Raw genomic sequence first — 27,177 nt, 5'->3', positions numbered from 1 at the left:
CTAAGTAAAGTATCAGCGGAATCTCCGCTGAATGTTTGGTCGTGGCCATCTAAACCATGGTCGAGGATCCACATTGATTTTGCGGGCCCGTTCGTAGGAAAGATGATTTTTGTCGTAGTAGATGCATATTCTAAGTGGATAGAATGTGTTATTATGTCATCCAGCACGTCTACAGCTATCATGTTTGCTACTCATGGTTTGCCGGACGTTGTTGTAAGCGACAACGGATCTTGCTTCACAAGTCTTGAGTTTCAGGAGTTCATGAAACTCAATGGCGTCAGAAATGTGAAATCAGCTCCATTCAAGCCTGCTTCTAATGGTCAAGCAGAGCGTGCCGTTCAAACGATCAAGCAAAGTATGAAACGTGTAACTCAGGGCTCACTGCAGAGACTGTACTGTCATGTATATTGCTCAGTTACAGGCCAAGACCTCATATGCTTACTGGGGTTCTTCCTGCTGAACTACTAATGAAGAGAAATCTCAAGACCAGGGTTTCTCTTGTTCATTCTGATTTGAACGATCGTGTTGAAAACAGACGTCAAAGTCAGCAATGGTGTCATGATCGTGTTGTCGTGTCACATGACATCTCGGTCAACAATCTGCTTTATGCACTGAACTATGGTCAAGGTTCAAAGTGGATTGCCGGCACTGTTACAGCTAAGGAGGGTAACAGAGTGTTTATTGTCGTGCTCAAGAATGGGCAAATATGCAGGAAACATCTTGACCAAGTTAAACTGTGGCACACGAATGAACTGGAACCGAGTGAGGAAGATGCAGTCAGTGACCAACCAATCATTGTTCATTCATCAGAGGACTCTGCTGACATTACTGACTCTGAACCTTCAGTCTCTGATGTGGTCATGACCACTCCCATCAGATCGGCTACTCATCCCTCAGTCTCAACAGACTCAGAAAGCTTGCCCAGAGCCAAAGTTGAACTGAGACGATCAACTCGAGAGGAAAGCCCCAGACCATCTTAATTTGTAAAAAGACTGTTGTTAAGATTTTAAAAGGGGGATGTTGTTATGTATTAATGCTTGAGGGTCACCAGACAGCAGAGGGCGCCGTGGTCAAAGTTCATTGGGCTGTACGCATGTGGCACGTGTGCTTGGTCACCTATATATAAGCTGGATGTCTTTGTCACGTAGGCACTCTCGGGCTGGAATAAAGATGGATCAGGTTGCACCTGAGTGAGTTTACTGTAACCAGACTTTTGCGTCATTACACTTTGTCTTACGGATTTTAGCGTAAGGCCCATGCTTTCATATGCCTCAGTAAATAAGTCGACTATATCCTGGAGTTCATCCTCAGAATGTGCGCAGACGCAGGCGTCGTCTGCGCACTGTAGCTCAACAACAGAGGTTGGGATGACCTTGGACCTGGCCTGGAGGCGGCATAGGTTAAACAGCTTCCCACTGGTTCTGTAGTTTCGTTCCACTCCAGTGGGGAGCTTGTTGACTGCAAGGTGGAGCATGGCAGCGAGGAAGATTGAGAAGAGGGTTGGAGCGATGATGCAGCCCTGTTTGACCTCGGTCCGGACGTGGATTGGTCTTTAATGGATCCGTTGGTAAGGATTATGGCCGGCATGTCGTCGTGGAGCAGGCGAAGGATGTTGACAAACTTTTAGGGACATCCGAAACGGAGGAGGATGCTCCATAGACCCGCACAGTTGACAGTGTCAAAGGCCTTTGTAAGGTCAAAAAAGGCCATGTATAAGGGCTGGCGTTGCTCCCTGCATTTTTCCTGCAGCTGTCGCGCTGCAAAACACATGTCCATTGTGCCCCGTAGGGGCTGAAATCCTCACTATGACTCTGGGAGGAGCTTCTCGGCCACAGGGAGAAGACGGTTGAGGATAACTCTAGCAACAACTTTCCCAGTGGCTGATAGCAGGGAGATTTGCCTGTAATTGCCGCAATTGGACTTGTCCCCTTTTTTAAAGATGGTCACGATCACTGCATTTCTGAGATCTCCCGGCATGCTCTCCCCCCTCCAGATAAGAGAGATGAGGTCATGTACCCGCGCCAACAGCGCCTCTCTGCCATACCTTAGCACCTCAGCAGGGATTCCATCCGCTCCCGTAGCCTTATTGTTCTTGAGCTGTTTTATAGCTTTTCCTACCTCATGCAAAGTTGGGGTTTCACTGAGTTGGTGGCAGGTCACATGCTGCAGGATGGAGTCGAGAACACTCGAGTCAAAGGCAGAGTCTCGATTGAGGAGATCTTCGAAGTGCTCCTTCCAGCGGGCCCTGACAGCCTCGGTGTCCTTGATGAGTGTTTACCCGTTCTTGGCCAGCAGTGGGATGGGGCCTTGGGAGTTTGGACCGTAGGTGGCCTTGACTGCGATGAAGAATCCTCGCACATCATGGCTGTCAGCCAGTTGTTGTATCTCCTGTGCTTTCGCCATCCACCACCTGTTCTTTAGGTCCCGGGTTTTTTGTTGGACCTCAGCCTTGAGCCGCCTGTAATGTTGCTTTGCGGCTTCCGAGTTGGGTTGTTGGTTGAGGCTCAGAAATGCTTTGCGCTTACGATCTATTAGTTCTTGGATCTCCTGATCATTCTCATCAAACTAGTCCTGGTGTTTTCTGATTGAGTGTGTATTCACAGGCACTGGTTATGGAGGCCTGGAGGGCAGACCAAGCGCTGTGGGCATTCAGCAACTCAGGGTCATCAAGGCACGCCAGGTTAACTGTGAGGCGCTGGCTGTATAGGGCTCTCTTAGCTGGGTTTTTAAGTGCCCCGGCATTGACTTTTTTGTGGCACTGCTTCTGCTGTCCCCTCTATGGGGCTATGATAATGTCGATCATAAGAACATAAGAAATAGGAACAGGAGTAGGCCATACGGCCCCTCGAGCCTGCTCCACCATTCAATAAGATCATGGCTGGTCTGATCATGGACTCAGCTCCACTTCCCTGTCCGCTCCCCATAACCCCTTATGCCCTTATCGTTTAAGAAACTGTCTATTTCTGTCTTAAATTTATTCAATGTCCCAGCATCCACAGCTCTCTGAGGCAACGAATTCCACAGATTTACATCCCTCTGAGAGAAGAAATTTCTCCTCATCTCTGTTTTAAATGGGCGGCCCCTTATTCTAAGATCGTGCCCTCTCCAAGTCTCCCCCATCAGTGGAAACATCCTCTCTGCATCCACCTTGTCAAGCCCCCTCATAATCTTATACGTTTTGATAAGATCACTTCTCATTCTTCTGAATTCCATTGAGTAGAGGCCCAACCTACTCAACCTTTCCTCATAAGTCAACCCCCTCATCCCCGGATCAACCTAGTGGACCTTCTCTTAACTGCCTCCAAAGCAAGTATATCCTTTTGTAAATATGGAAACCAAAACTGCACGCAGTATTCCAGATATGGTCTCACCAATACCTTATATAGCTGTAGCAAGACTTCCCTGCTTTTATACTCCATCCCCTTTGCAATAAAGGCCAAGATACCATTGGCCTTCCTGATCACTTGCTGTACCTGCATACTATCCTTTTGTGTTTTATGCACAGGTACCCTCAGGTCCCGCTGTACTGCGGCACTTTGCAATCTTTCTCCATTTAAATAATAACATGCTCTTTGGCAGAAAAAATCAAAGTGCATGACCTCACACTTTCCGACATTATATTCCATATACCAAATTTTTGCCCACTCACTTAGCCTGTCTATGTTCTTTTGCAGATTTTTTGTGTCCTCACAAATTGCTTTTCCTCCCATCTTTGTATCATCAGCAAACTTGGCTACGTTACTCTCAGTCGCTTTTTCTAAATCATTAATATAAATTGTAAATAGTTGGGGTCTCAGCACCGATCCTTGCGGCACCCCACTAGTTACTGGTTGCCAACCAGAGAATGAACCATTTATCCCGACTCTCTGTTCTCTGTTAGTTAGACAATCCGCTATCCATGCTAATATATTACCCCCAACCCCGTGAACTTTTATCTTGTGCAGTAACCTTTTATGTGGCACCTTGTCAAATGCCTTCTGGAAATCCAAATACACCAATCCACTGGTTCCCCTTTATCCACCTTGTTCGTTACATCCTCAAAGAATTCCAGCAAATTTGTCAAACTTGACATCCCCTTCATAAATCCATGCTGGCTCTGCCTGACCGAATTTTGCTTTTCCAAATGTCCTGCTACTGCTTCTTTAATAATGGTCTCCAATATTTTCCCAACCACAGATGTTGGGCTAACTGGTCTATAGATGGATCAGATTAGGCGGTGGTCCGTTCAGTAGTCATCAACTCCTGTCATAGCGTGGGTGATGCGCACATCCTTGCGATTATTAGCTCGGATGATGACATAGTCGAGCAGGTGCCAGCGTTTGGAGCGAGGGTGTTGCCACGATGCCTTGTATTTGTCCCTCTGGTGGAACAGGGTGTTGGTGATGAGAAGTTCATGTTCTAGACATTTTGTCAGGAGTAGGGTACTGCTGGAGTTGGCTTTCCATATCCCCTCTCTGCCAATCATGCCTCCCCAGAGGGTTGTGTCTTTGCCGACCCTGGCGTTGAAGTCACCTAGGAGGGAACACGGGACAGGGATGTTTCATGGTTGGAATAAAAACCCTCTTTGGTCTCATCCATTGCATCGAGTGTTGGGGCGTACGCACTGATGACTGTGGTGCATTGGGTCCAGGATAGGGTGAGTCGAAAAGTCATGAGGTATTCGTTAGCCCCCGCAGAGGGAGTCTTTGAGGCGGTCGACCAGCTCATTTTTGATCGCGAAGCCAACTCCGTGAAGGCGGCGTTCTTCCTCTGGTTTTCCTTTCCAGGAAAAGGTGTAACCTCCACCTTGTTCCATGAGCTGCCTTCCCCTGCCCGCCGGGTCTCGCTTAGGGCGGCGATGTCGATGTCAAAGCGTCTAAGTTCCCGGGCAACTATAGCAGTGCGGCGTTCCAGGCTGTCGCTGTTGGAGTTGTCCATGAGGGTCCTGACGTTCCAGGTCCAGAACTTCATGTTAATGAAGCGGAAGATGCCTGTGCGAGAGTTCTTTTAACGCGGGGTGGCCGTTGCACACCGGCAACCACACGGGCTTAGCTGAGCAAGGTCTTGGTCCAGTGGCAAGGGGCTCCAAGACAACTGGAGACCAGGCACAGCTGTATGAGCCTAATTGCCTACGGCGAGTTGTTGACCACAAGCTCGGTGCCGAGTTGCACCCTTGATGATAGGTGGCCCAAGGCTTGGTTGGGGGCAGGGGAGTTGTCCACTGGAGTTCCGAGGGATGTTTTAAAAGTTTCTTCCAAAGTTTAAAAAAAAAGTTTACCAAAGTTATTAAAACATTTTTCCAGAGGTTTAAAAAAAAATTTTCTCCAAGTTGTTTAAAAGTTTAAACGTTTTCCCAAATAGTTTAAAAAGTTTCTCAAGTTGATTAAAAGTTTAAAAGTTGATTAAAAATTTAAGTCAGTAGTCGGTTACTCCCTTGGCACTGCTCCATGGGCTCTGCCAGCCCTCTGCAGCTGCACAAAGCCCTGGCCAGACCACACCTGGAGACTGCAAGGAAGTAGAGGCCCAGTCGTCCCCGAAGGGGGCCAGAATGCCTGGAAACTGCCGGGGAAGGCCTGGATGCCGCCGGGGAGAGACCTGGATGCCACCGGGGGCCCGGATGCCTGGAAGCCGCCGGGGGGTCGAGCACAAGCTGGGTGTGTTGAGCAGCAGTTTTGGGTAGTTTCCTGTGTTGTCCTGGGCCGGCCCCGGAGTCCCTTCAGCCGGTTAAACACTGGCCCCGGAGTCCCTTCGGCCGGTTAAACACTGGCCCCGGAGTCCCTTCGGCCAGTTAAACGCAGGCTATGGAATCCCTTCGGCCACCTCGAAGCCGGCCTCGGCAGTGACCCCGGAGTCCTGACCCGACAGTGGCTCCGCCGCCGGTGACGTATACGTGCTGTGACGTCACCAAGACTCCACCACTGATTGACAGCGGTGGAGGCCCCAAGCGACCCATTTTCAACCAGTCAGCCTGGCTTTGAATCTAAGGCCCACCCCATTAGCATCCATTTCCTGTAGGACTTTGAAAAAATATCAAAGTCCTACAGAAAATGGATCTAGTTACCGTACCAGGAGTTCCCGCGGTAAGTACCACTCCAAAGCTGGTGCACCTGAATTTCGGCCCCTTTGTGTTATCCGCAAACCTGAATATATGACTTTCTATTGTGTTACCTACGTTATTAATAAACATAATGAATAGCTGAGGCCCAGCTCAGCTCCTTGTGGGACACCACTAGCCACTTCCTTCCAATTCTAGTTCATACCAATTATCCTTACTCTCTGTCTTCTACCGTCTAACCAATCTCCTAACCGGGTCAATAAGTTGCCTTCAATTCCATGAGCTTTACTGTTAGCTTAACTTGGCACATGTTTAAGTTATCCTTATTAAGTTATCCTAGAAGAATGAAAAGTTCAGATGAAAATATTTTAAATTAAGTAACAAAAGGACTTACAATTACAGTACATTTAGATACCAATAAGCACTAAGAGTGATTGACGGAAAATGCTGGCTATTACATTAATTCTATAATGAATGACTAGATAAAATTGTCTACACCAAGTTCTATTAAGTCAATGTGACAAATATTTTTAAAAGTTTTAGATAACATTTTCCACCTTAATAAATATGCAGTACTTCAGGTTGATAAGGCTATTTAAAAATAGGTAATGGTAATCCAGGTCTTATCTCAAGAGTATATCATGTATAAGCCAAGAGATAATGATGAGCTTATGTAAAACCTTACGACACCGCAGTTAGAGTACTGTGTGCAGTATTGTGGTCCACATTATTGGAAAAATGTTGAGGCTGTAGAAAACGGTACAACATAGATTCACTAGAATGAATCATCGAATCATCGAAAAATTACGACACAGAAGGAGGCCATTCGGCCCATCGTGTCCATGCTGCCTGGTATGATGAAATACAAAATATGAAAAAAGACTAGAAAAATTGAGTCTTTTATTAGCTTAAAACAGCACAGATTATAGAGTGATATGATAAAAGTGTTTACAATTATGAAAGGATGGGATAGAATAGGACACTTTTTCTAGTAATTGAGGGACCATAGTTACAAGATTAAATATAAGAGATTTAGCACAGGAATCAAGAGGAAAGTTACACAGAGGTATGAGTGTGCGGAATTCTCTTCCAGGGTTAGTGATTGAGGCAGAAACAATGTCAACATTCAAGATTAAATTAGAGAGGCGGATGAAAGAAAAAACGTTGAAGAGTTCTGAGAACTGAGTGGGTAAATGTGATTAGAACTATTTGCTTGCGTGGAGGGCAAACACCAATATGGACTGGTTGGGCTGAATGGCCTGTTTCCATGCTGTAACTTCTCGGAGTTTCAAACAAAATCATTTAGAAATATTATACTGACTTCAAAGCCACCCAACATTGCCACCTTTTGGTGTTCAGTATTATTACAGAACCGAAGCATTGAGGTCAAAGGGAACATGTGTAACCTTTACCTCACAGTTATAGGTAACACTTTTTTTATCTTTTAGATTTTTGACATTTTGTTTCTGACTACTATACCAGAGCAACCTCAGAATGCTCCAGTAAGTTGCTGTTTCATAATTCTCAAGCACTCTGATCATTGCCTGATAATCACACACAGCCAACAGAGCTTTTGTACAGTTGCAGAATTGTAACTTGATCCCCTTAGGATCAATATACAAGAGAACTCAGTAACCTTGAAATTCAAATTGGCAATACAGAAAAAAGACTGGAAAGTTTTTGATTTCAGTTTTCGAGCCAACTGTCCATATAGGACTTTTTTACATGATTCATTTTCAAAGGGATGGGGAAGGGGGTTCAGGGGGGGGCATTGAAAATTATTTTTAAAATCATTACCGAACAACAGGCAGTGAGATGGTACAGAATGTCAGAGCCATGCAGAGCATTAAGCTACGGGATTCCCTCACAGACTGGATTTCTGATTTTTGCAGCATTGCTGCGGGAGTATGCCAAGTGGAGGCACCTTCAATGCAATTTCTAGTGACTACTTTAGTTACCTTGGTAAGAGTGGGTTACTCACCTTTTTGACTAGACTTGGTATGCAGTTGAGGAAGATTGAGGAAAGATAGAGGATATTGATAAGCAAATAAAAAAAACTCTTAAAAGTTATTACAGAATATGGTAACTCATTCCAGTTTATAATTAAACAAAGGTAAATTATCACATTAAGAGCAAAGATAACCTATAATAAATGGGATTATACCATATTTTGGGATATAATAGGTCGGAATGATTTTTGTTTGCAGTGTCTTGTAAAGGAAGGAGTAAGATGCAAGTGTTCCCAGCTCAATCAACTTATGTATTCTCCGTCTCCCTGCTGGTCGTCTGCAGCCGGGCACGGCGCAGCATGAGCTGTAGGGGGCGGAGCTAGGTCCCTGTGCTGAAAACAGTGCCGGGACCTTTGCACATGCGCGCTACAGTGGGCGTCCATGTGCAGTAGCTCCAGGCGCCCAAAACTGTGTGGGAGGGGCCCGAAGCACACAGCCCCTAGCCCTGGCCCAATGGCCTCACTGGGGCTGCGTACATAAGGCTGCCTCCCATGCCCAGCTCCTGCTTCCTCCCGACTCGACTCCCGCTTCCCCCCCCCCCGGACCGGACCCCGACACCGACCCGACTCCCGCTTCCCCCGCCCCCGGACCGGACCCCGACCCCCCGGACTGGACCCGACCCGCGCTCCCCCCCCCCCCCCCACCCGACCTGACCCCTCCCTCCCTCCCTCCACCGACCCGAACCTCCCTCCCTCCCTCCCACCACCCCCCGACCCGACCCGCGCTTCCGACCCCACCTCCCCCCCGCCACCCGGACCCGACCCGACCCAACCTGACCTCCCTCCCCCCGCCCCCGACACGAACCGACCCGACCTCCCTCTCCGCCCCCACCGACCCGAACCGAACCGACCCGACCTGACCCGACCCGTGCTCCCTCCTTCCCCGAACCAACCCAACCTCCCTCCTCCCCCCCACACCATGACCCGACCTGCGCTCCCGACCGTCCCCCCCCCCCCCCCGGACCCGACCCAACCCAACCCGACCTCGCTCCACCCACCCGATCCGACCCGCGCTCCCGACCCCGGACCCCGGACCCAACCCGACCCAACGCCACCTACCTTTAAATCTGGTGCCCTGCCCGAAGTCTTGGGCCCGGCCCATTCAGCCTCCCTCCCCCTTCTCCTTTCCCCCCCCTTTCTCCTTTCCCTCCCCCCCCTTTCTCCTTTCCCTCCCCCCACCCTTCTCCTTTCCACTCCCCCTTCTCCTTTCCACTCCCCCTTCTCCTTTCCACTCCCCCTTCTCCTTTCCACTCCCCCTTCTCCTTTCCACTCCCCCTTCTCCCCCCACCCTTCTCCTTTCCACCCCATTCTCCTTTCCCCCCATTCTCCTTCCCCCCCTTTCTCTTTTCTACCCCCCTTCTCCTTTCCACCCATTCTCCTTTCCCCCCCTCCTTCTCCTTTCTACCCCCCTTCTCCTTTCCCCCCCTTCTCCTTCCCCCCCTCCATCTCCTTTCCACCCCTCCTTCTCCTTTCCATCCCCCCTTCTCCTTCCCCCCTCCTTCTCCTTTCCCCCCCTCCTTCTCCTTTACCCCCTTTCTCCTTTCCTTCTCCCCCCCTTCTCCTTCCCCTTCTCCCCCCCTTCTCCTTCCCCTTCTCCCCCCTTCTCCTCTCCCCCCCCCTTTCCCCTTCTCCTCTCCCCCCTTTCCCCTTCTCCTCTCCCCCCCATTCCCTTTCTCCTCTCCCCCCCCATTCCCCTTCTCCTCTCCCCCTTCCCCTTCTCCTCTCCCCCTTCCCCTTCTCCCCCCCTTTCCCCCAGTCCTCTCCCCCCTTTCCCCTTCTCCTCTCCCCCCCTTTCCCCTTCTCCCCTCCCCTCATTCCCTTTCTCCTCTCTCCCCCACTTTCCCCTTCTCCTCTCCCCCCCTTTCCCCTTCTCCTCTACCCCCCCCCTTCTCCTTCCCCCCTTCTCCTCCCCCCCTTTCCTTCTCCTCTCCCCCTTCCCCTTCTTCTCTCCCTCCCCCTTTCCCTTCTCCTCCTCTCCCCTTTCCCCTTCTCCTCTCCCCCCCTTCTCCTCCCCCCCTCTCCCCCCCTCTCCCCTTCTCCTCCCCCCTCTCCCCTTCTCCTCCCCCCTCTCCCGTTCTCCTCCCCCTTTCCCCTTCTCCTCCCCCTTCCCCTTCCCCCCTTCCCTTTCTCCTTCCCCCTTCCCCTTCTCCTCCCCTTCCCCTTCTCCTCCTCCCCCCTTCCCCTTCTCCTCCTCCCCCTTCACCTCCTCCCCCTTCTCTCCCCCCTCCCCCTTCTCTTCCTCCTCCTTCTCTTCCTCCGCCCCCTTCTCTCTCCCCTCCCCCTTCTCTCCCCCTCCCCCTTCTCTCCCCCTCCCCCTTCTCTCCCTCCCCCTCTGCCTCCCTCCCTCCCTCCCCTCCCCCTGCCCCCCTCTCTCCCTCTACCCCCCTCCTCCCCCTCCCCTCGCTGTCAGAAACACGACACTGACAGACAGAGAGTGAGAGACACACAGAGACAGACAGACAGAGAGATAGAGACACTGACAGAGACACACTGGGTGGGGGGGGGGGGCATCCCAGCACGCTGTAGGAGGGCTCCCGGTGCTGCAGTCGGTAAGTAGAAAATGTTTTATTTATTGATATTTTTTTTAAATTATTTCTTATTAATTTTTTTTGATTGATTTATTGGTTGATTTATTGATGTTTTTATCATTTATTATTGATGATGGCTCTTTATTTGTAAAACTGAAGTGTTTAATGTTTGTAAACTTCCCTTTAAACCCCCCCCCCCTCCATTCCCTACACCTGATTTGTAACCTACGCCTGATTTTCTAAAGTGTGGACAAGCTTTTTTCCAGCGTACAAAAATCTTCACTTACTCCATTCTAAGTTAGTTTGGAGTAAGTTTTCACTGCCGAAACTTTGAAAACAGGCGTAAGTGGCCGGACACGCCCCCTTTTGAAAAAAAAATTCTGTTCCAAAGTGAAATTGTTCTAACTGACTAGAACTGGAGCAAACTAAATGCCGAGAATTTGAATTTCTAAGATACTCCGTTCTACACTAGTTGCTCCAAAAAATCAGGAGCAACTGAGGCCGAAACTTGGGCCCTATACACCTGTACCTTACTTATGGATCCTTCATCTATGTCATCATCATAGAGTCATCATAGGCAGTCTCTCGAATCATAAGAACAAAAGAACAAAAGAATTAGGAACAGGAGTAGGCCATCTAGCCCCTCGAGCCTACTCCGCCATTCAACAAGATCATGGCTGATCTGGTCGTGGACTCAGCTCCACTTACCCGCTCTCTCCTCGTAACCCTTAATTCCCTTATTGCTTAAAAATCTATCTATCTTTGACTTGAAAACATTCAATGAGCCAGCCTCAACTGCTTCCTTGGGCAGAGAATTCCACAGATTCACAACCCTCTGGGAGAAGAAATTCTTTCTCAACTCGGTTTTAAATTGGCTCCTCCGTATTTTGAGGCTGTGCCCCCTAGTTCTAGTCTCCCCCACCAATGGAAACAACCTCTCTGCTTCTATCTTGCCTATCCCTTTCATGATTTTAAATGTTTCTATAAGATCACCCCTCATCCTTCTGAACTCCAAGGAGTAAAGACCCAGTCTACTCAATCTATCATCATAAGCTAACCCCCTCATTTCTCAAATCAGCCTAGTGAATCATCTCTGTACCCCTTCCAAAGCTAGTATATCCTTCCTTAAGTAAGGTGACCAAAACTGCACGCAGTACTCCAGGTGCGGCCTTACCAATACCTTATACAGTTGCAGCAAGACCTCCCTGCTTTTGTACTCCATCCCTCTCGCAATGAAGGCCAACATTCCATTTGCCTTCCTGATTATCTGCTGCACCTGCAAACTAACCTTTTGGGATTCATGCACAAGGACCCCCAGGTCCCTCTGCACCACAGCATGTTGTAATTTCTCCCCATTCAAATAATATTCCCTTTTACTGCTTTTTTTCCCAAGGTGGATGACCTCACACTTTCCGACATTGTATTCCATCTGCCAAATCTTAGCCCATTCGCTTAACCTATCCAAATCTCCTTGCAGCCTCTCTGAGTCCTCTACACAACCCACTTTCCCACTAATCTTAGTGTCATCTGCAAATTTTGTTGCACTACACTCTGTCCCCTCTTCTAGGTCATCTATGTATATTGTAAACAGTTGTGGTCCCAGCACTGATCCCTGTGGCACACCACTAACCACTGATTTCCAACCGGAAAAGGACCCATTTATCCCGACTCTCTGCTTTCTGTTCGCCAGCCAATTCTCTATCCATGCTAATACATTTCCTCTGACTCCGCGTACCTTTATCTTCTGCAGTAACCTTTTGTGTGGCACCTTATCGACGCTGACTTGCTTCCACGTCAAAAAGTTCACAGGTGTTTCAATGATGGACCTAAAATTCCAGGTCCGAACTAAATCTTGGAGTGTGGAAGATGCCTGTGCTTGGATTTTTTTAACGTATGGTGGTCGTTGCACACCAGCCACCACACGGGCTTGACAGAGCAAGGTCTTGGCCCAGTAGCAAGGATTAACCAAGACGACTCGAGACCTGCGCTGCTGCACGGATCTAGTGTGCACATATATCGCAGTGTGGGCTGGCCTGTGCTGCCCTTGAGCAAAACAAAATGGCGCTTTATCATTTTTCCCATGAACCTATTTTTGGATAGAAACAATCCACAATGCAGATGAATGGTGTATTCCTATATTTCTACCTATATTGCACCACTGTTCCTATACATTGAGGGTGATTTTCAATTTAGCACCGGAGCATAAAACTGGCGTCGTGAGTCAGGCCATTTTTCTTTATATGGAAACGAGCTACTTTACTGGCTTCGTATTTCCTTTTAATGGAAAGGAAAATTGGGTAGCTTCCATATTGGTTGGCCAACCCAGCCATTTTTATGCTCCAGCAGCAAGTTGAAAATTAACCCATTTATTTTCCCAGTAAAATTAGCGGCGGGAAAGCTATTTGTTATTATGGCCCATTATTTTTATGTTACAATGTAAAATTGCCAACTGTAACAATTTCAATAAAAAAACTTTTTTTTTAAAAAAAACAACAAGCAGTTTCACAAGCTGTGTAAAATCCCTTTCAGACATTCAAGGGAAACTTTTTAATGAATTACATAAAAAGCCTATTCTCATTATCAATTCGATAGTTTTCAATATTAAAACTGATATTCATGTTTTTCATCCTTTAATTTTTGCTTGTTCAAAAAATTCATTTTAGATTAGCTTTTTATCTATCAATTATGCCATCAATGTGCTTATACTTTTTTGCCATTTATCATTTATTTTCCTTCCAACCTTGCCCTTGCATAACATTACCTGACCGAGAAGACAGGCACATAACCTGCTCCGAGCCCTTTGCCTATATTGCTCTGGATCAGACTACTGGGAAATAGCTGTACAGGATTAACTATGTATAATTCACCAATCTTCTCATTCCGTTTAGAGGTGGCTAGCCTTGGCCTGAGCTACCCTTGATTGGGTGCTTTTATAAGAAATTGCATTTGTGATCCTCTATCCTACTACTTTTTGTCACAGCAGAATGGCATGTTGTGCTGCCACATTATCTAAATGTACTTTTAAATAAATGCGTGTGTCAACACATTGTCCATTAGCTAGATAAAGTGATTTTTGTAAAACATTGTTCTGGTAGTTACCAAGTCATGGGACCATTGTCAGTTGTAATTATTGTTAGAAAATTAAGCTTTCTCAATTACAATTTCAGAATTGACTAGAATTTAGTCCATTGCTCTATATTTTTCGTTTCTCCTCCACTTTTATGAAGGTGGTGACTCATGACCCATTTGCCCTTTGGTACCTCATCTAAGGGCTCATTTTGCATGGGTGAACTAGGATTGTTTAACCACGGGGGTCAGCACAACTGGGCTTTTCCTATCCTCACCTTATATCCACAGCAATTCCGGCAGTAGTCACTGGATGGCATTCAGGAAAGAGCACCCTGGATTTTTTTCACTCCCAGCTAGGGATATTAAATGGAGCTACCAACTGAGAACAGCTAACCAAGCACAAACCAAGAACTGAGCCCAGGTCTTTCTGGATATAAGACAGAGTGTCATGCCCTATGGTGCATTTACCAATTGAGCTATCAGCACGAAAGCTATTTGTTATTAACCCTAAATGTAAAATCTGAAACATTGAGCGAGTTACTGATACTAAGTTTATTTGCTTTACAATTCTTCTACTTAACATGTATTGCACATAAATTGTCAAGTAAAACAAAAAAATAAAGTTTATTCTTGTTTTAAACATGTTAATTCTTGTGGAGTATTAAAAATATAACACTCGACACAAGGTCCATATATAGAGAAAATAATTGTTTATTAAAACCTGATTAATCAAGGAAGAACCGGTTGCATCAGTACCCCTACTGAGTGCTCTAATCGCCTGTCTCGTGAGACAGGCTGTGCAGTTACATTTTATACAGTTGAAATACAGTCAAAATGGTGAAACTACGCGGGGAAGTGTTCCACTGGTTAGTTGCCACCAGTCTCCGCCCACCTGCTACTAATACATTGGTTCATACAGTTACAGCAATATCATTGGTTACTACAGTTACATTAATTTCATTGATTACAGCAATTTCTAATGATTTCATAATTACATTCAGTTATGGCCACTGTTGCTAGGGAAAAGCCCCCTATAGGTTATGTGTTACATTTCTGTGACCGTGTTCCCAGGCTAGCTCTCAGACTGTGTCCTTGACCGATCCATCTGACTATACTGATTTCAAAGGGGCCTTGTTTCTGTTATTTCGTGTGACTGGAACATGGCGGCCTCAAGCTCATTATTTCTATGAGCTGTCTACATAAATCTTGTGGATGCTCATAGAAGTGTTATCTCTTCAGAGAATTTCTCTGACCTTAGTCCTAGCCCTTGTGAGACCCGTTGTTCTGTGTTTCAGCCTAATTGCTGGAATGTGGGATTCAGCTATTCTACCATGAACGCATTAAACCTTTCTCTCAGCCTTTCTTACTTTAGGTTTTAATTTTACCAAATTACTTTTCCCCTGATTAAGGTTTTTGCTCCTACATTGATAATTACTTACAAGTTATTTTACTTGTTTATAGGTTTGCAACAACAATAAAAACTGCCACTGTGACCATGACTGGGCTCCTCCATATTGTGACAACCCTGGTTTAGGGGGGAGTATAGACAGTGGACCAATGAGGCTCGAAGGTGAGGAATGACTGTATATTTCTATAATAGCAACTTATCAGTGTTTATGATAGTCACACATACACAAACTGACATTAGCTTCTATACAAGTATGTCAGCATTTTTCTTATGTACATATAACCAAACATGATTTTAGAAACTAGTCAATGTAGCGTAAGTGATATTAATGTTAGAAATAAAAACCTGTTTTCTACATGAAAATATGCTGATAGTATAAAAATGTTAACCTGTAATCTCCCTCCCTGTATGGAACACTGACATGCCGCAGTGCAGCATAAAACAAGCTTCTTCAGCTCGAGCTACATTTTCTATGAGCTCTTTATGAATTGGACAAATATCTGTTACAAGAATGTTACTTCAAATGTGCTCTAAATATGCTGTCTGGAAATTTCATCGGGATTGATGGGGGGAAGGGGATTCCTGATTGGCGTAACTTTGGCGGAAATCCCATTTATGCGGCTGTTCCGGGGTTTATGCCGATCTTCTATCGAAGTTACAGCAGCCGACTGGGAGAACTCTTGAGGAAATTCCTGGCAGGCAAACTTTAGAAATTTGTTGAATAAATAATCAGTGACACAATTAAAGAAAGAAGAAAGACTTGCATTTATATAGCGCCTTTCACGGCCACCAGACGTCTCAAAGCGCTTTACAGCCAATGAAGTACTTTGTGAAGTGTAGTCACTGTTGTAATTTGGGAAACTAGATTAACTAGATTAATTGTTGATTAAACTTTTGTACAATTTGCCAGAAATTATTTTAAAGGCAATGTTGCTGTCATAACTGAAATTGTATTGATTCATTGAGTTTCAGAAAGCAACACCCTGTTTGTGGGCATACTAGTTACCATCTTGAGTCTTATCACTGCTGGGCTGATAATGTGTTTCAAACGGAAGACATTGCTTCAACTTCTCTTCTCACATAAAATGACTACTGTAGAAAAATTAAGGTAAAGTCTTTCAAACAATAAGTTAAAGGTTTTATCCAGTATTTGCTATGGAGACTCATGAAGATGTTTCTTCCTTGCCTTGTTAATAAGAATGCGGTATTAGATCCTGAGGGAGGGGGAGGAGCCTGGCTAATCCAGTTCCCTAATTATTGATCGTGGATGTAATCATTACTGTTTTCTTGTCTCCTACCCTTCCCCACAGAATTACAATCCTTCTTAATTTTAAAAATTCTGTCTCTATCCCTATAAATAATTCAATATAATATTCATGGACATACAGGAAATGTAATTAATTGTTGATATTCATCAAAATAAGGGATAACAGTGCTGGAAGATGTTCCAATTCATGTCCAATGGCAGCAGTGAGTACCAGTCCATCAGCTATTACACAGACAGCACTGTTACATTAAACTGAGCCCGAACACTTTTTTGTTTTCACCACCAAAGGATCTTACATGCCTGAGTTCCCATTGTTAATATGAAATCCATGAATTGAGCCTTTTATTCTATGGACCTTTGCATTCCAATGATACTGGATTGAAAGCACGAGCATGTGATCTGAGCTCCATATGCATTGCTATGCACTCAAACTTTAGCTTTATGCCACTCTTGCCCAATCCGTGCCCTGGCCCCGAGCGCCACTCCTGAGTCTTGCCCTTTTACTGCCACAATCAGCCCACCAATCCTGCTATTGGCCTTGTCCTGCCCACGATCACCACTACTTACACACTACTTGCCCATTAGTACTGCTATCAATACTAGTTGAAAGTACCGCTGATTAAATTACTCATTACCATGAACTATAATTTATCAAAATGTCAATTATGGGTAACAAAGGCCTGGAAGCATTTATTTGTAGTTAATAATGGGTGTACCATTTTTATTATAAATGAGCAAAGCAATTGGAGGTTACACTGATGTTGCAGTGGAAAAGCTGCTGACAACAGTAGTGGATAAATAGTAGTTGATGAATCTGTGCTCTCCTATTACAGGCAAGTACTGCAAAATGTTTTAAAGATAAACTCATAAAGCAGTTAAAACATGCTGTGGTTTTGTTTTTGTATTTATATTCTATTATTGTCTTCAGCCTCCCCTTTCGGTGAATTTAATTTTATTGGCATGCTCCTAGAACCAGATATTATTGATATCAAACATAAAAAGTGCAGAGAAGAGATTTCCCTTTCTCTGTAATATAGTTTTTTGCATGCATTTTTTGTGGATGGTGGACCCATTTGGTGTGAAATGATGCAGGATGTGTAACATTGTATAGAAATATATTCTATTTCAAAAGAAAACATTACACATGCTGAAAATCTGAAATTAAAAGTAGAACAAAGGGGCTGTACTCAAAACATTATGCTATATTTCCTCTTTTCCAATGCTGATGGAACTGCTGTGTTTTATCAACATTTTCTGATTTTTATTTACCGTTATGATTTATCAAAATTCTTGCTGTGTGTTCCCTTTAAGAGATTCTACTTTAACCACCACCCAGCATAGGTTTCAGCACTCCATCTGGTCCAATAGTTACCAAAGAAAATGGCACTGCAGTAGAGTCACATTACTGCTTCTCTGGACCCTAACTATTAGAGGGGAGATATTTGCATGGTTTGCGACTCCTGTTAGCCCTCCGGGGTGCAAACGATTTCTCGCCCGGGGGGCGGGGGACGCTACCGCTTCCCACGAACTTGCGCGGGAGTTAGTAGGAGTTCACGCAGCTGGAAAACCGGGAGCGCCCCGCTCCCGCCGGTAGCACCCCGGGTCCCAGCTTCACGGGTCACGAACCGGGCCACACTCTGCTTGCGGGGCGAAATTTAAAGGGGAGGTGCGCGCGGCCATTTTGTCCTCTCGGCCGACTTACCGGTCCGGCCTTCCGTTATTTTTTTCGCAGGGCGGAGTACCAGGCCGCGATGGTGCAGCCTGGTACCCCGCATCTGTGCCGGGCTGCGGCCATGGCACCCGGCAACCCCGGTGGTGTAGTGGAGGCCCCTCGTCCCACTGCAGAGCTCGTTGTGTACCCTCCCCTTTAATGGAAGGGGCGGACCCTGTGCTCATATCAGCGCTACACGGAGAGGCGCGTGGCGCAGCAACATTTGCGCGCTTACTGCCCCACTCCACCCTCAAGAGGAAGTGAAGCGCCTGACATTGCGGTCGCAGGGCTGGTCTTCCGTGCCAGACGCAGCTAGTCCCGCCTCATCGAGGTTACCGCCCCCAAACAGGGCAATACACAATTTCGCCCCCTAGGCCTTTCAAAAAGAGAGGAGACTTCTAATTAAGTAATGTGGGCTGGATTTGAAGCCAGATATCAGACATGAAAATACAGGGTGCCAACTCACAGCATGAACTGGTTTCACATACCTGTACTTCATTTTCAACTCAAGCAATGAATGCACTACCATTTCAAAGTATTTCCTCTCCTTACAAGTATCAGTAAACCATTTGACTCAGTCCTTAAAAATACAGTTGTATGCAGTCGAGAGGAATAGAAAAAAAGTGGCCTATTTCCAGACTTGTGAATCTGATAACAATAAGTCAAGACCAGCATCCCAATGGTTTAAGGTTAATGCAATGCATAGTACAGTAAAAAGGCATACAAACCAGAAAGGGACCAGTTTGATCCAGTCTGTCCGAAGTTAACTGATCTCAACGAGGCAGCTGTGGAGATGCTAAGTTGGTTTTCGTTTCCCCAGGCTAGGATGCAGAAAAATAAGCCAAGGATCCTGCTGTTGAGTGCCATCCAGTGACCCCTTCTGGAATATTCCTGTGTATTGATGTCAGATAAGAATGGAACTAGGCTTGTTTGTGTTGCTGTCTACTAAACTCACTGACCAACTGCATATAGGAGAAGAATAGCCCCATGAACAAGATATCAGAGGGCTATTGGTGTCTATGAAATTGTACTGTAACATAAGTCAGCACTTTTGGGGGTGAAAATTAGGAGAAATTTGAGGGAAGAAAGGCCTGGAATAAATTGCATCTGGTAAAGATTTGATCATATGATAATTGTGCTGGAAATGTATTTGTATTGTCTCTGATTTCATATACTATAATCATAATTGACTGTATTAAATCTGTACAAATTAACTGTACCAAGACCTTTTCTTATTTGTACGACTGTGGGTCCTACTAGATCTTCAACACCAAGCCAATCCAGCACTGCCTACACAACTCCCATCAAAAGACAAGCCAACATATACAAGGTATGTCATCAGAAAATGTATTGGGGCAAAATTGCCCTTTTTTTGGAGGCCCGTTAGCGTCTCCGGGACAGGGCGGAAGAGACTTTTCGTTGGGGGGGTGGGGGGCGGGGGCTACCAGCTCCCGGGAAATTGCACAGGAGTTTGCGGAGACCTGCCCTGGGCCGCTGTGCAACCGGTGGTAACCCCTCACCGCCCCGCACTGACCACTAATGACCCGAGGTGGGACATTGTCCTGCTGCCCGCAAGGCTGGCACAAGAGGATGGCAATGCCAGCTCCCATTAACTTAAAGGGGAGGGTACCAGCATTGCCACCTTTTTGGTTTGCCGACTCTCTGGTCGGCGCCAGTATCTGATTCCTAGCATAGTCCGGGCCGCCACCGTGCAGTCTGTCACTCTGTTTTCGGTTCCGGACTGCAGGCCTAGTCCCACGCTGCCCTGGTGGCCCAGTGGAGGCCATCAGAGGCTTTGCCGTGTGCGCAGCAGCCCACCCCTTTAAACGAAGAGGAGGGACATTGAAGCGCATCAGCGCTACATGGGGCATCCGTCTAGTACTGCAGTCCTCGTCCGAGTAGCGCCCCGGGACCCCCCCCTAATGAAAGTGGAGCGCGCAAGATTGCACTCCACTTCCTTTGAGGGACGGTGAACCCAAATCAGTGTCGGGGGCGGGATTTCTGCGCCGGGTGCAGAAAGTCCCGGCCCCAGCTGGTTTCCGCCCCAATCTGGGCCTACGGCAATTTTGCCTATATGTCTTCCAGTATTTAACAGTGGTGAGCATTTGTTCTTTGTCAAAAATATGCCCTCTATTAATGCTTTACTCAACAACTAATTAATAATTCCTTGAGAAAAGTTTCATATGATAATTAATATGATCTCAGGAAAACTATTACGTGATAGGAAAAGTTTTATTATAGTTCATTTTTGTTGTCTATTTATTTCAGCAGACAGACAATCTGCAGCCTGCCAGCTCATTCCCACCTCCTAATGTGCGAGATCAAGCTGTGCGAGGGCCAACCTGCTATCAGCCGGTTCACATCAGTAATCCACTACCGAATTCAGTCAGAAGAGCAAATTTGCACTTTTCCCTGACACCTCAGCGGGTCCTGCCACCACTGAACCACAGCATGGAGTCTAATTCTGGAGTACCAAGCAGACCACTGCCAGCCAACCCTTCCTTCAGAAATCCACAGGTAGGCATGTCTTCTGTCTACTACTGAGGTCTAAAATGACACCACATGCTTAAAAATTTGTCTATTACTTGAAAAGAGCTGTCTCTAAGATGTTTCTACAACATTTACGAATGATTCTGGCCTTTTTCACTGAAAATTTTGGAATATTATTAACTATTAAAGTATTAAAAGTAAAACAGAGGAAGTTAAGTCGAGGTTGTTGTTTTATTCAGGCTATTAATAATTAACTTTATTATGTTAGTTATCAAAGGTTACTGCTATTTAGTTTATGGAAACCAAGCCAACTTTCAAACTTCATCAAACTTCATTACTGTCAGACATGTCACTATTTCTGAAGAGTTTACTATAAAGTTCTCTTCAAAATAAACGATTCTATGACAATACTAAATATATGTAAAACACCAGTTCCAAGAGCTTCAAGCTGGCTCTTGGTTGTTTCCAATGAAATAGATTTACCGAGCTGACTTCTCTTGAGATAAAAATGGTAGCTCACAACATCCAGATTTTCCGTTAAACTTCTGTCAACGTTATGGTGACGGAGCAAAAAAAGCCTCAAGGAAGTTCTCCCATGCATGATCTCCAGCACCTGCCATCTTTGTCTTCGAAAGCTTACGTGGACATACTATAGCTCATGTGCTCTTGTTGCTTTGAATTTACAAATCAACATTTTACATCATGTTTCTGTTGCCACCTTTAAGCTATGGTAGCATTTGAGTGAAGTAGAGATAAAAGCCTGAAGAAGGCAGAAAAAAAAATCCTGTTTCTGAGAATGTGTTGAAATATTTATCAGTCGGACAAAGAGAAGGAAAAGAGTGCAGGATAAGAGGTCGGCTGACACTCCTTGTACAGTGACCAGCTGTGGTTCTTTTTCTCCAGGGGAAATCTGGAATTCAAATTCCAATTAGATTTAAATAGGGCTTTTTGCTTTAGCGGTGATCTGGTGTAAGTTTGGCTTTTGTTGACCATTTAAGGGGTGGCTTTGCTTTCGGTAAGTTTCCGTCTCTGAAAGACCCAGGCATAAACTACTTTGAAAACTGCTTCTAAAGCTGCTCCTGACCCCCATGTCTCACACAGCTGTCTGTAACCCAAAAATAAAGTTGCCAGGATTCACTAAACCAGCTAGGGTTTCAGGCAGCTGCAAGACTCCCAGATGTCAAAAGACACCACTAGTGCAACATAAAAGCAGCTCTATGGGAAACGGTAGTGCTGATGGAGGTGCTTTATCTACTCGGTGTTAACTTTTACCATGCAGGCTTTTACATAAAGTCTAATTTTAAAAATGCATTTGTAGCATCAGTGAGTGACACACGACATAATTACATCTCTGACTGCATCATTCCACTGCCTTCTGTACACAAATATCATAAAAGGTCTTGCATGCCATGTTACCATGGCAACACCAGCCTTCTGACTCGAATGTTTAGAGCTCCATTTAAATTTGCGTGATTAAATATTTGAACATCTCTAAAGAGTCCAAAATGATCTAGGTCATATAAAAAGTAAAAAGCTACAAATGCTAGAAGTCTGAAATAAAACCAGAAAATGTCAGATATACTCATAACTGTCGGTGCATGAAAAGAGAAAAGACAGGCTCACTCCCAAAATGATAACCTATCTTTTTCCTTTTGTCAGATGGTGATGGACCGGATAATATTTATTTATTTTACAGTTGCTGTTATTAGAAAATAACATTGGGATTTTATTCTATTACGTGTGGTGGAGGGGGAGAAGGGAAGGGCTTGTGGTCTTTTATGTGCAATTACTATTTTTTTTCTTTGCCTGACTGAACATGTTAAATCTCTTCCTATTAAACAAAAGTAGTAAAAGGTTATTATTTACCATAATGAATAAAACAATTATTGTTATTAAGTATGTTAGCACTTTGAAAATGAACAGCAAACAGAACATTTTACAGATTGCAAGTAATTTACACTCCCAATTATAATCATTAATCAGCAGAAGACCGATTATTATCCTCCATTGTATTGGTGGCAGCTAACCACATTCGAGTCCAAGAGTGTAATGTATCTGGAACAGTCACCATTTGACAAACAAAATGACTCCACAGCAGAAAATCACATATATGATTTTTAAATTTTTTTTAAAAACCTCACCCTCTGCAATATTGCAGCTAAAAAATTCAATTGGCACATTTAAAGTAAGATGAATATTACGCTATTAATTAACGTAAGCTTTTTCACACAAAATTGCGCCACCAACTCTTTTTAGCCACCAATTCTATCCCCCTCGCTGGCCTCTGTTTCAACCAGAACCAGACTGTCACAATCTTGGAGTCCTATTTGACCCTGAGCTTAGCTTCCGACCTCACATCCTCTCCATCACAAAAAACAGCCTCTTCCACCTTCGTAATATCGCCCGTCTCCGCTCCTGCCTCTATCCAGCTGTTGCCGAAAGCCTCATCCATGCTTTCGTTACCTTGAGACTTGATTATTCCAATGGTCCTCCCATCTTCCATAGAATCATAGAAGTTTACAGCACGGAAGGAGGCCATTACAACCCATCGTGTCCATGCCGGACAATAAGAGGCTATCCAGCCTAATCCCACTTTCCAGCTCTAGGTCCGTAACCCTGCAGGTTACAGCACTTCAGGTGCACATCCAAGCACTTTTTAAATATGGTGAGGGTTTCTGCCTCTACCACCCTTTCAGGCAGTGAGTTCCAGACTGCCACAATCCTCTGCATGAAGAAATTTCCCCTCAAATCCCCTCTAAAACTTCTACTAATTACTTAAAATTTATGCCCCCAGAGGTGATAAGGGACTTAGGTCCTTTCTATTCACTATATCTAGGCCCCTCATAATTTTATACAATGAGGTCTCCCCTCAGCCTCCTCTGTTCCAATGAAAACATATCCAGCCTATCTAATCTGTCCTCATAGCTTAGATTTTCCACTCTCGGCAACATCCTCGTAAATCTCCTCTGTACCCTCTCCAGTGCAATCACATCCTTCCTGTAATGCGGTGACCAGAACTGCACGCAGTACTCTAGCTGTGGCCTAACTAGTGTTTTATACAGTTCAAGCGTAAACCCCCCTGCTCTTGTATTCTATGCCTTCCGTATGCCTTCTTAACCACCTTATCTACCGGACCCGCTACTTTCAGGGATCTGTGGATATGCACTCCAAGGTCCCTTTGTTCCTCTATACTTCAGTATCCTACCATTTAATGTGTATTCCCTTTCCTTGTTAGCCCTCCCCAAATGCATTACCTCACACTTCTCTGGATTAAATTCCATTTGCTACTGTTCTGCACACTTGATCAGTTGATTGATATCTTCCTGCAGTCCGCAGCTTTCTTCTTCATTATCAACCACACAGCCAATTTCCATCCTTGGTGAACTTGAGCTCATCTAAAACTCTGCTACTCATATTCTAACTGGCTCCCGTTCCACCAATACCTCAATTTTAAAATTCTTATTCTCATGTTCAAATTGCTCCAATGCCTTGCCGCTCCCTGTTTCTGTAACCTCCTCCAGCCCGACATCCCTCCGGGAACTCTTGAGTTTTTCCAGCTCTGGCTTCTTGTGCATTCCCCACTTTCTTCGCAGTGAGGAATCCTAGCATTTCTGCAGTTGTATATTTATGAACAATACAACCATTTATTTACTTTTCTACCTGGTTTGCTTGATTTTCTCAAATCGCTAACCCTATTTTTTTTGTGTTGATTACAGGGGCCTTCTATACGTAGTCCTCCACAAAAACCTCTGCCAGCGAATCCCATAAACCGGCCATCCCAATTGAATGCCTCCTCCATGCAGAACCCTGAGATCCACATCAAGCCTGTCAGGTGAGTTATTTATACAATTCACTGTCAGAGAAAGCAGTGGCTTCAGCTTTTATTTGAAAGTGAGTGAAAAAAACTCATGAAAAAACAGCTAAGCTGATTACATTTGGTAGCGGAGAACAAAAATATCCTGTGTGCTTCCATACAAACAAGCATTGTACAGATTTGTTGTACTTCCAGAAACCAAGGAGGTCCTTGTGCATGAAACTCAACAAGTTAGTATGAAGGTACAGAAAGTAATCAGGAAGGCAAATGGAATGTTGGCCTTTATTGCAAGGAGGACAGAGTATAAAAGCAGAGAAGTCCTGCTATAACTGTACAGGGTATTGGTGAGGCCACACCTGGAGTACTGCATACAGTTTTGGTCTCCGTATTTAAGGAAGGATATATTTGCAGGAGGCTGTTCAGAGAAAGGTCAGTAGGTTGTTTCCAAAGGAGCTAACTTATGAGGATAGGTTGAGTAGGGTGGGCCTATACACATTGGAATTCAGAAGAATGAGAGGTGATCTTATTGAAACTTGTAAGATAATGAGGGGGCTCAACAAGGTGGATGGAAAGAGGATATTTCCACTCATAGGGGAAACTAAAACTAGGGGACATAGTCTTAGAATAAGGGGCCGCACATTTAAAACTGAAATGAGGAATTTCTTCTCTGAGGACTGTAAATCTATGGAATTCTCTGCCCCAGAGAGCTGTGGAGGCTGGGTCATCGAATATATTTAAGGCAGAGATAGACAGATTTTGGGCGATAAGGGAATAAAGGGTTATGGGGAGCGGGCAGGGAAGTGGAGCTGAGTCCATGAGCATATCAGCCATGATCTTATTGAATGGCGGAGCAGGCTCGAGGGGCCAAATGGCCTACTCCTGCTCCTATTTCTTATGTTTCTTGTGCTCATGAGCTTGTGTATGACATCTGAGTCCTCATGCTTCTACATCAACTGAAACCATCATGATATTAACATGTTGTTCTGTGGTTTACATGAAGCATGGTGGAATGGACTCAGGTACCAGAAGCCAAAACAGAGTATCTATTAAAAGTCAGTGGTGGTAGATATTACTCTCCAGACATTATTGAAACTCCGATACATAACCATAGGAATTGTAGATCAACTTGCCTTTTTTGGGGATCTGAATGTGCTGAAGCATTCATTTTTTTAAGACAACTTTCTGTCTATGTGTGATATGCATTAGATGTGAAGGTGGTTGGGGTTTAAAGAGTTCTCTTCTCTCTCCTTTCAACTTGGATCGCCTGGTACTGCAAATCATTATTTGATCAAGAGGCTTACAATCATCCACCAGTTTTACTTTTGAGCTTGTTGTTCGGAGGTTTATTAAAGTTCACTTTCTTGTCAGTTTTGCATTACTCCCTGTGAGGAAGCATGGAGACTCTGCTTGTCAGCTGCCCGACACAGCCAAAATTAAGAATTTGTATTGCAGGCATGAACATAAGAACATAAGAAATAGGAGCAGGAGAAGGCCATACAGCCCCTCGAGCCTGCTCCGCCATTTAATACTGTTGTGTATGTAAACATTGTAACTGTGTAAGACTTGCCACCAGAGGGCGCAACTGTTGGAGGCCTAAGGATCACCTGCACACCTCATGCAAGGGAGTATAAAAGGTTGTCTGCCATGCTGCTTAGGCACTCTGGAGTTGTATTAAAGAGACTAAGGTCACATCAGTTTTAGCTCACAGTACTCAGTCTTGTGGAGTTCTTCCATACTTAACAAATACGATCATGGCTAATCCGATCATGGACTCAGGTCCACTTCCCTGCCTGCTCTCCATATCCCCTTATTCCATTATTGTTTAAGAAACGGTCTATTTCTGTCTTAAATGTATTCAATGTCCCAGCTTCCACAGCTCTCTGAGGCAGCGAATTCCACAGATCCACAACCCTCTGAGAAGAAATTTCTCCTCATCCCAGTTTTAAATGGGCGACCCCTTATTCTAAGATTATGCCCTCTAGTTTTAGTCTCCCCTATCAGTGGAAACATCCCCTCTGCATCCGCCCTGTCAAGCCCCCTCATAATCTTATACGTTATGAAGCTGTGCCTTACTGCTGCTTGGTACAGCACACAGAACCACCAGCATGCTATGTTTTAAAAGATAATTTTTAATTAAAGCTCAATATCAATGTATTGCAAAGATGAATTCGGAATACTCGGATTGATTAAGACCTGATAGACATTATAGTTCAGCAGAAACAAGAGACAAAGAAATTGGATGCAAAAGCAGAGAAACAGCAATTAATTGAGGTTTCTCAGGGTCATCGTTTGTCAGATTTCAGGTGCCAACTCTGCCCATTCTATGTGTAATGTCAGATAACATCCAAAGCTACCCTGAAAAGTGATTGCATTGAAAAGCTGTATTTGAAATCTGAAGGTATGATTTGTATTCTGGAGACAGATGCAGAATATCACATTATTATTGAGTAGTGCTATTTAAATCTGTGGTATTCAATGCAATTTAATCCGGCAATGAAAGCAGATTATTTCATTTATTCTGAAGTGCTGCAACTCAGAACTGTATTGTTAAAATGCTAATAGTTTGGTGTAACTATCATGGTTATGCTCCTTCATATCTCTGTAACCTCTTCCAGCCATACAAACCCCCGAGAAATCTGCATTCCTCCAACCTGGGCCTCTTGTGCATCCCCCACTTCTTTTGCCCCACTATTCTTGGCTGTAAGTTCTGAAATTCCCTCCCTAAACCTGTCTGCCTCTCCACCTTTCACTTCTCCTTTAAGCCTACCTCTTTGCACAAGCTTTTGGCTACCTAACCTAATGGGACAGATTTTGCTCTCAAAATAACGTTGAGGCTAATGGTGCTCGC

The 27,177-nt window shown here is 44.9% G+C and overlaps 1 protein-coding gene across 3 annotated transcripts in view; it reads left to right on the top strand.

Annotated features, from left to right (window-relative positions):
- LOC139260303 (disintegrin and metalloproteinase domain-containing protein 12) overlaps nt 1-27,177 on the top strand; it is a 482,943-nt gene that overhangs the window by 440,992 nt on the left and 14,774 nt on the right. The window contains exons 18-22 of one of the 3 annotated variants that reach the window (XM_070876752.1): nt 15,101-15,209; nt 16,020-16,155; nt 19,286-19,355; nt 20,294-20,542; nt 24,232-24,347. In XM_070876752.1, coding sequence (XP_070732853.1) covers nt 15,101-15,209; nt 16,020-16,155; nt 19,286-19,355; nt 20,294-20,542; nt 24,232-24,347 — 680 coding nt within the window. Of the gene's footprint in view, nt 1-15,100; nt 15,210-16,013; nt 16,156-19,285; nt 19,356-20,293; nt 20,543-24,231; nt 24,348-27,177 lie in introns of all 3 variants that reach the window. The other 2 variants (XM_070876751.1, XM_070876750.1) reach the window with 2 other exon arrangements.

This window comes from Pristiophorus japonicus, chromosome 3 (genome assembly GCF_044704955.1).
Source record: "Pristiophorus japonicus isolate sPriJap1 chromosome 3, sPriJap1.hap1, whole genome shotgun sequence".
NCBI classification, from domain to species: Eukaryota; Metazoa; Chordata; class Chondrichthyes; family Pristiophoridae; genus Pristiophorus; species Pristiophorus japonicus.
The sequence above is the reverse complement of the archived record's forward strand: the minus strand, read 5'-3'. Positions and strand labels throughout refer to the sequence as shown.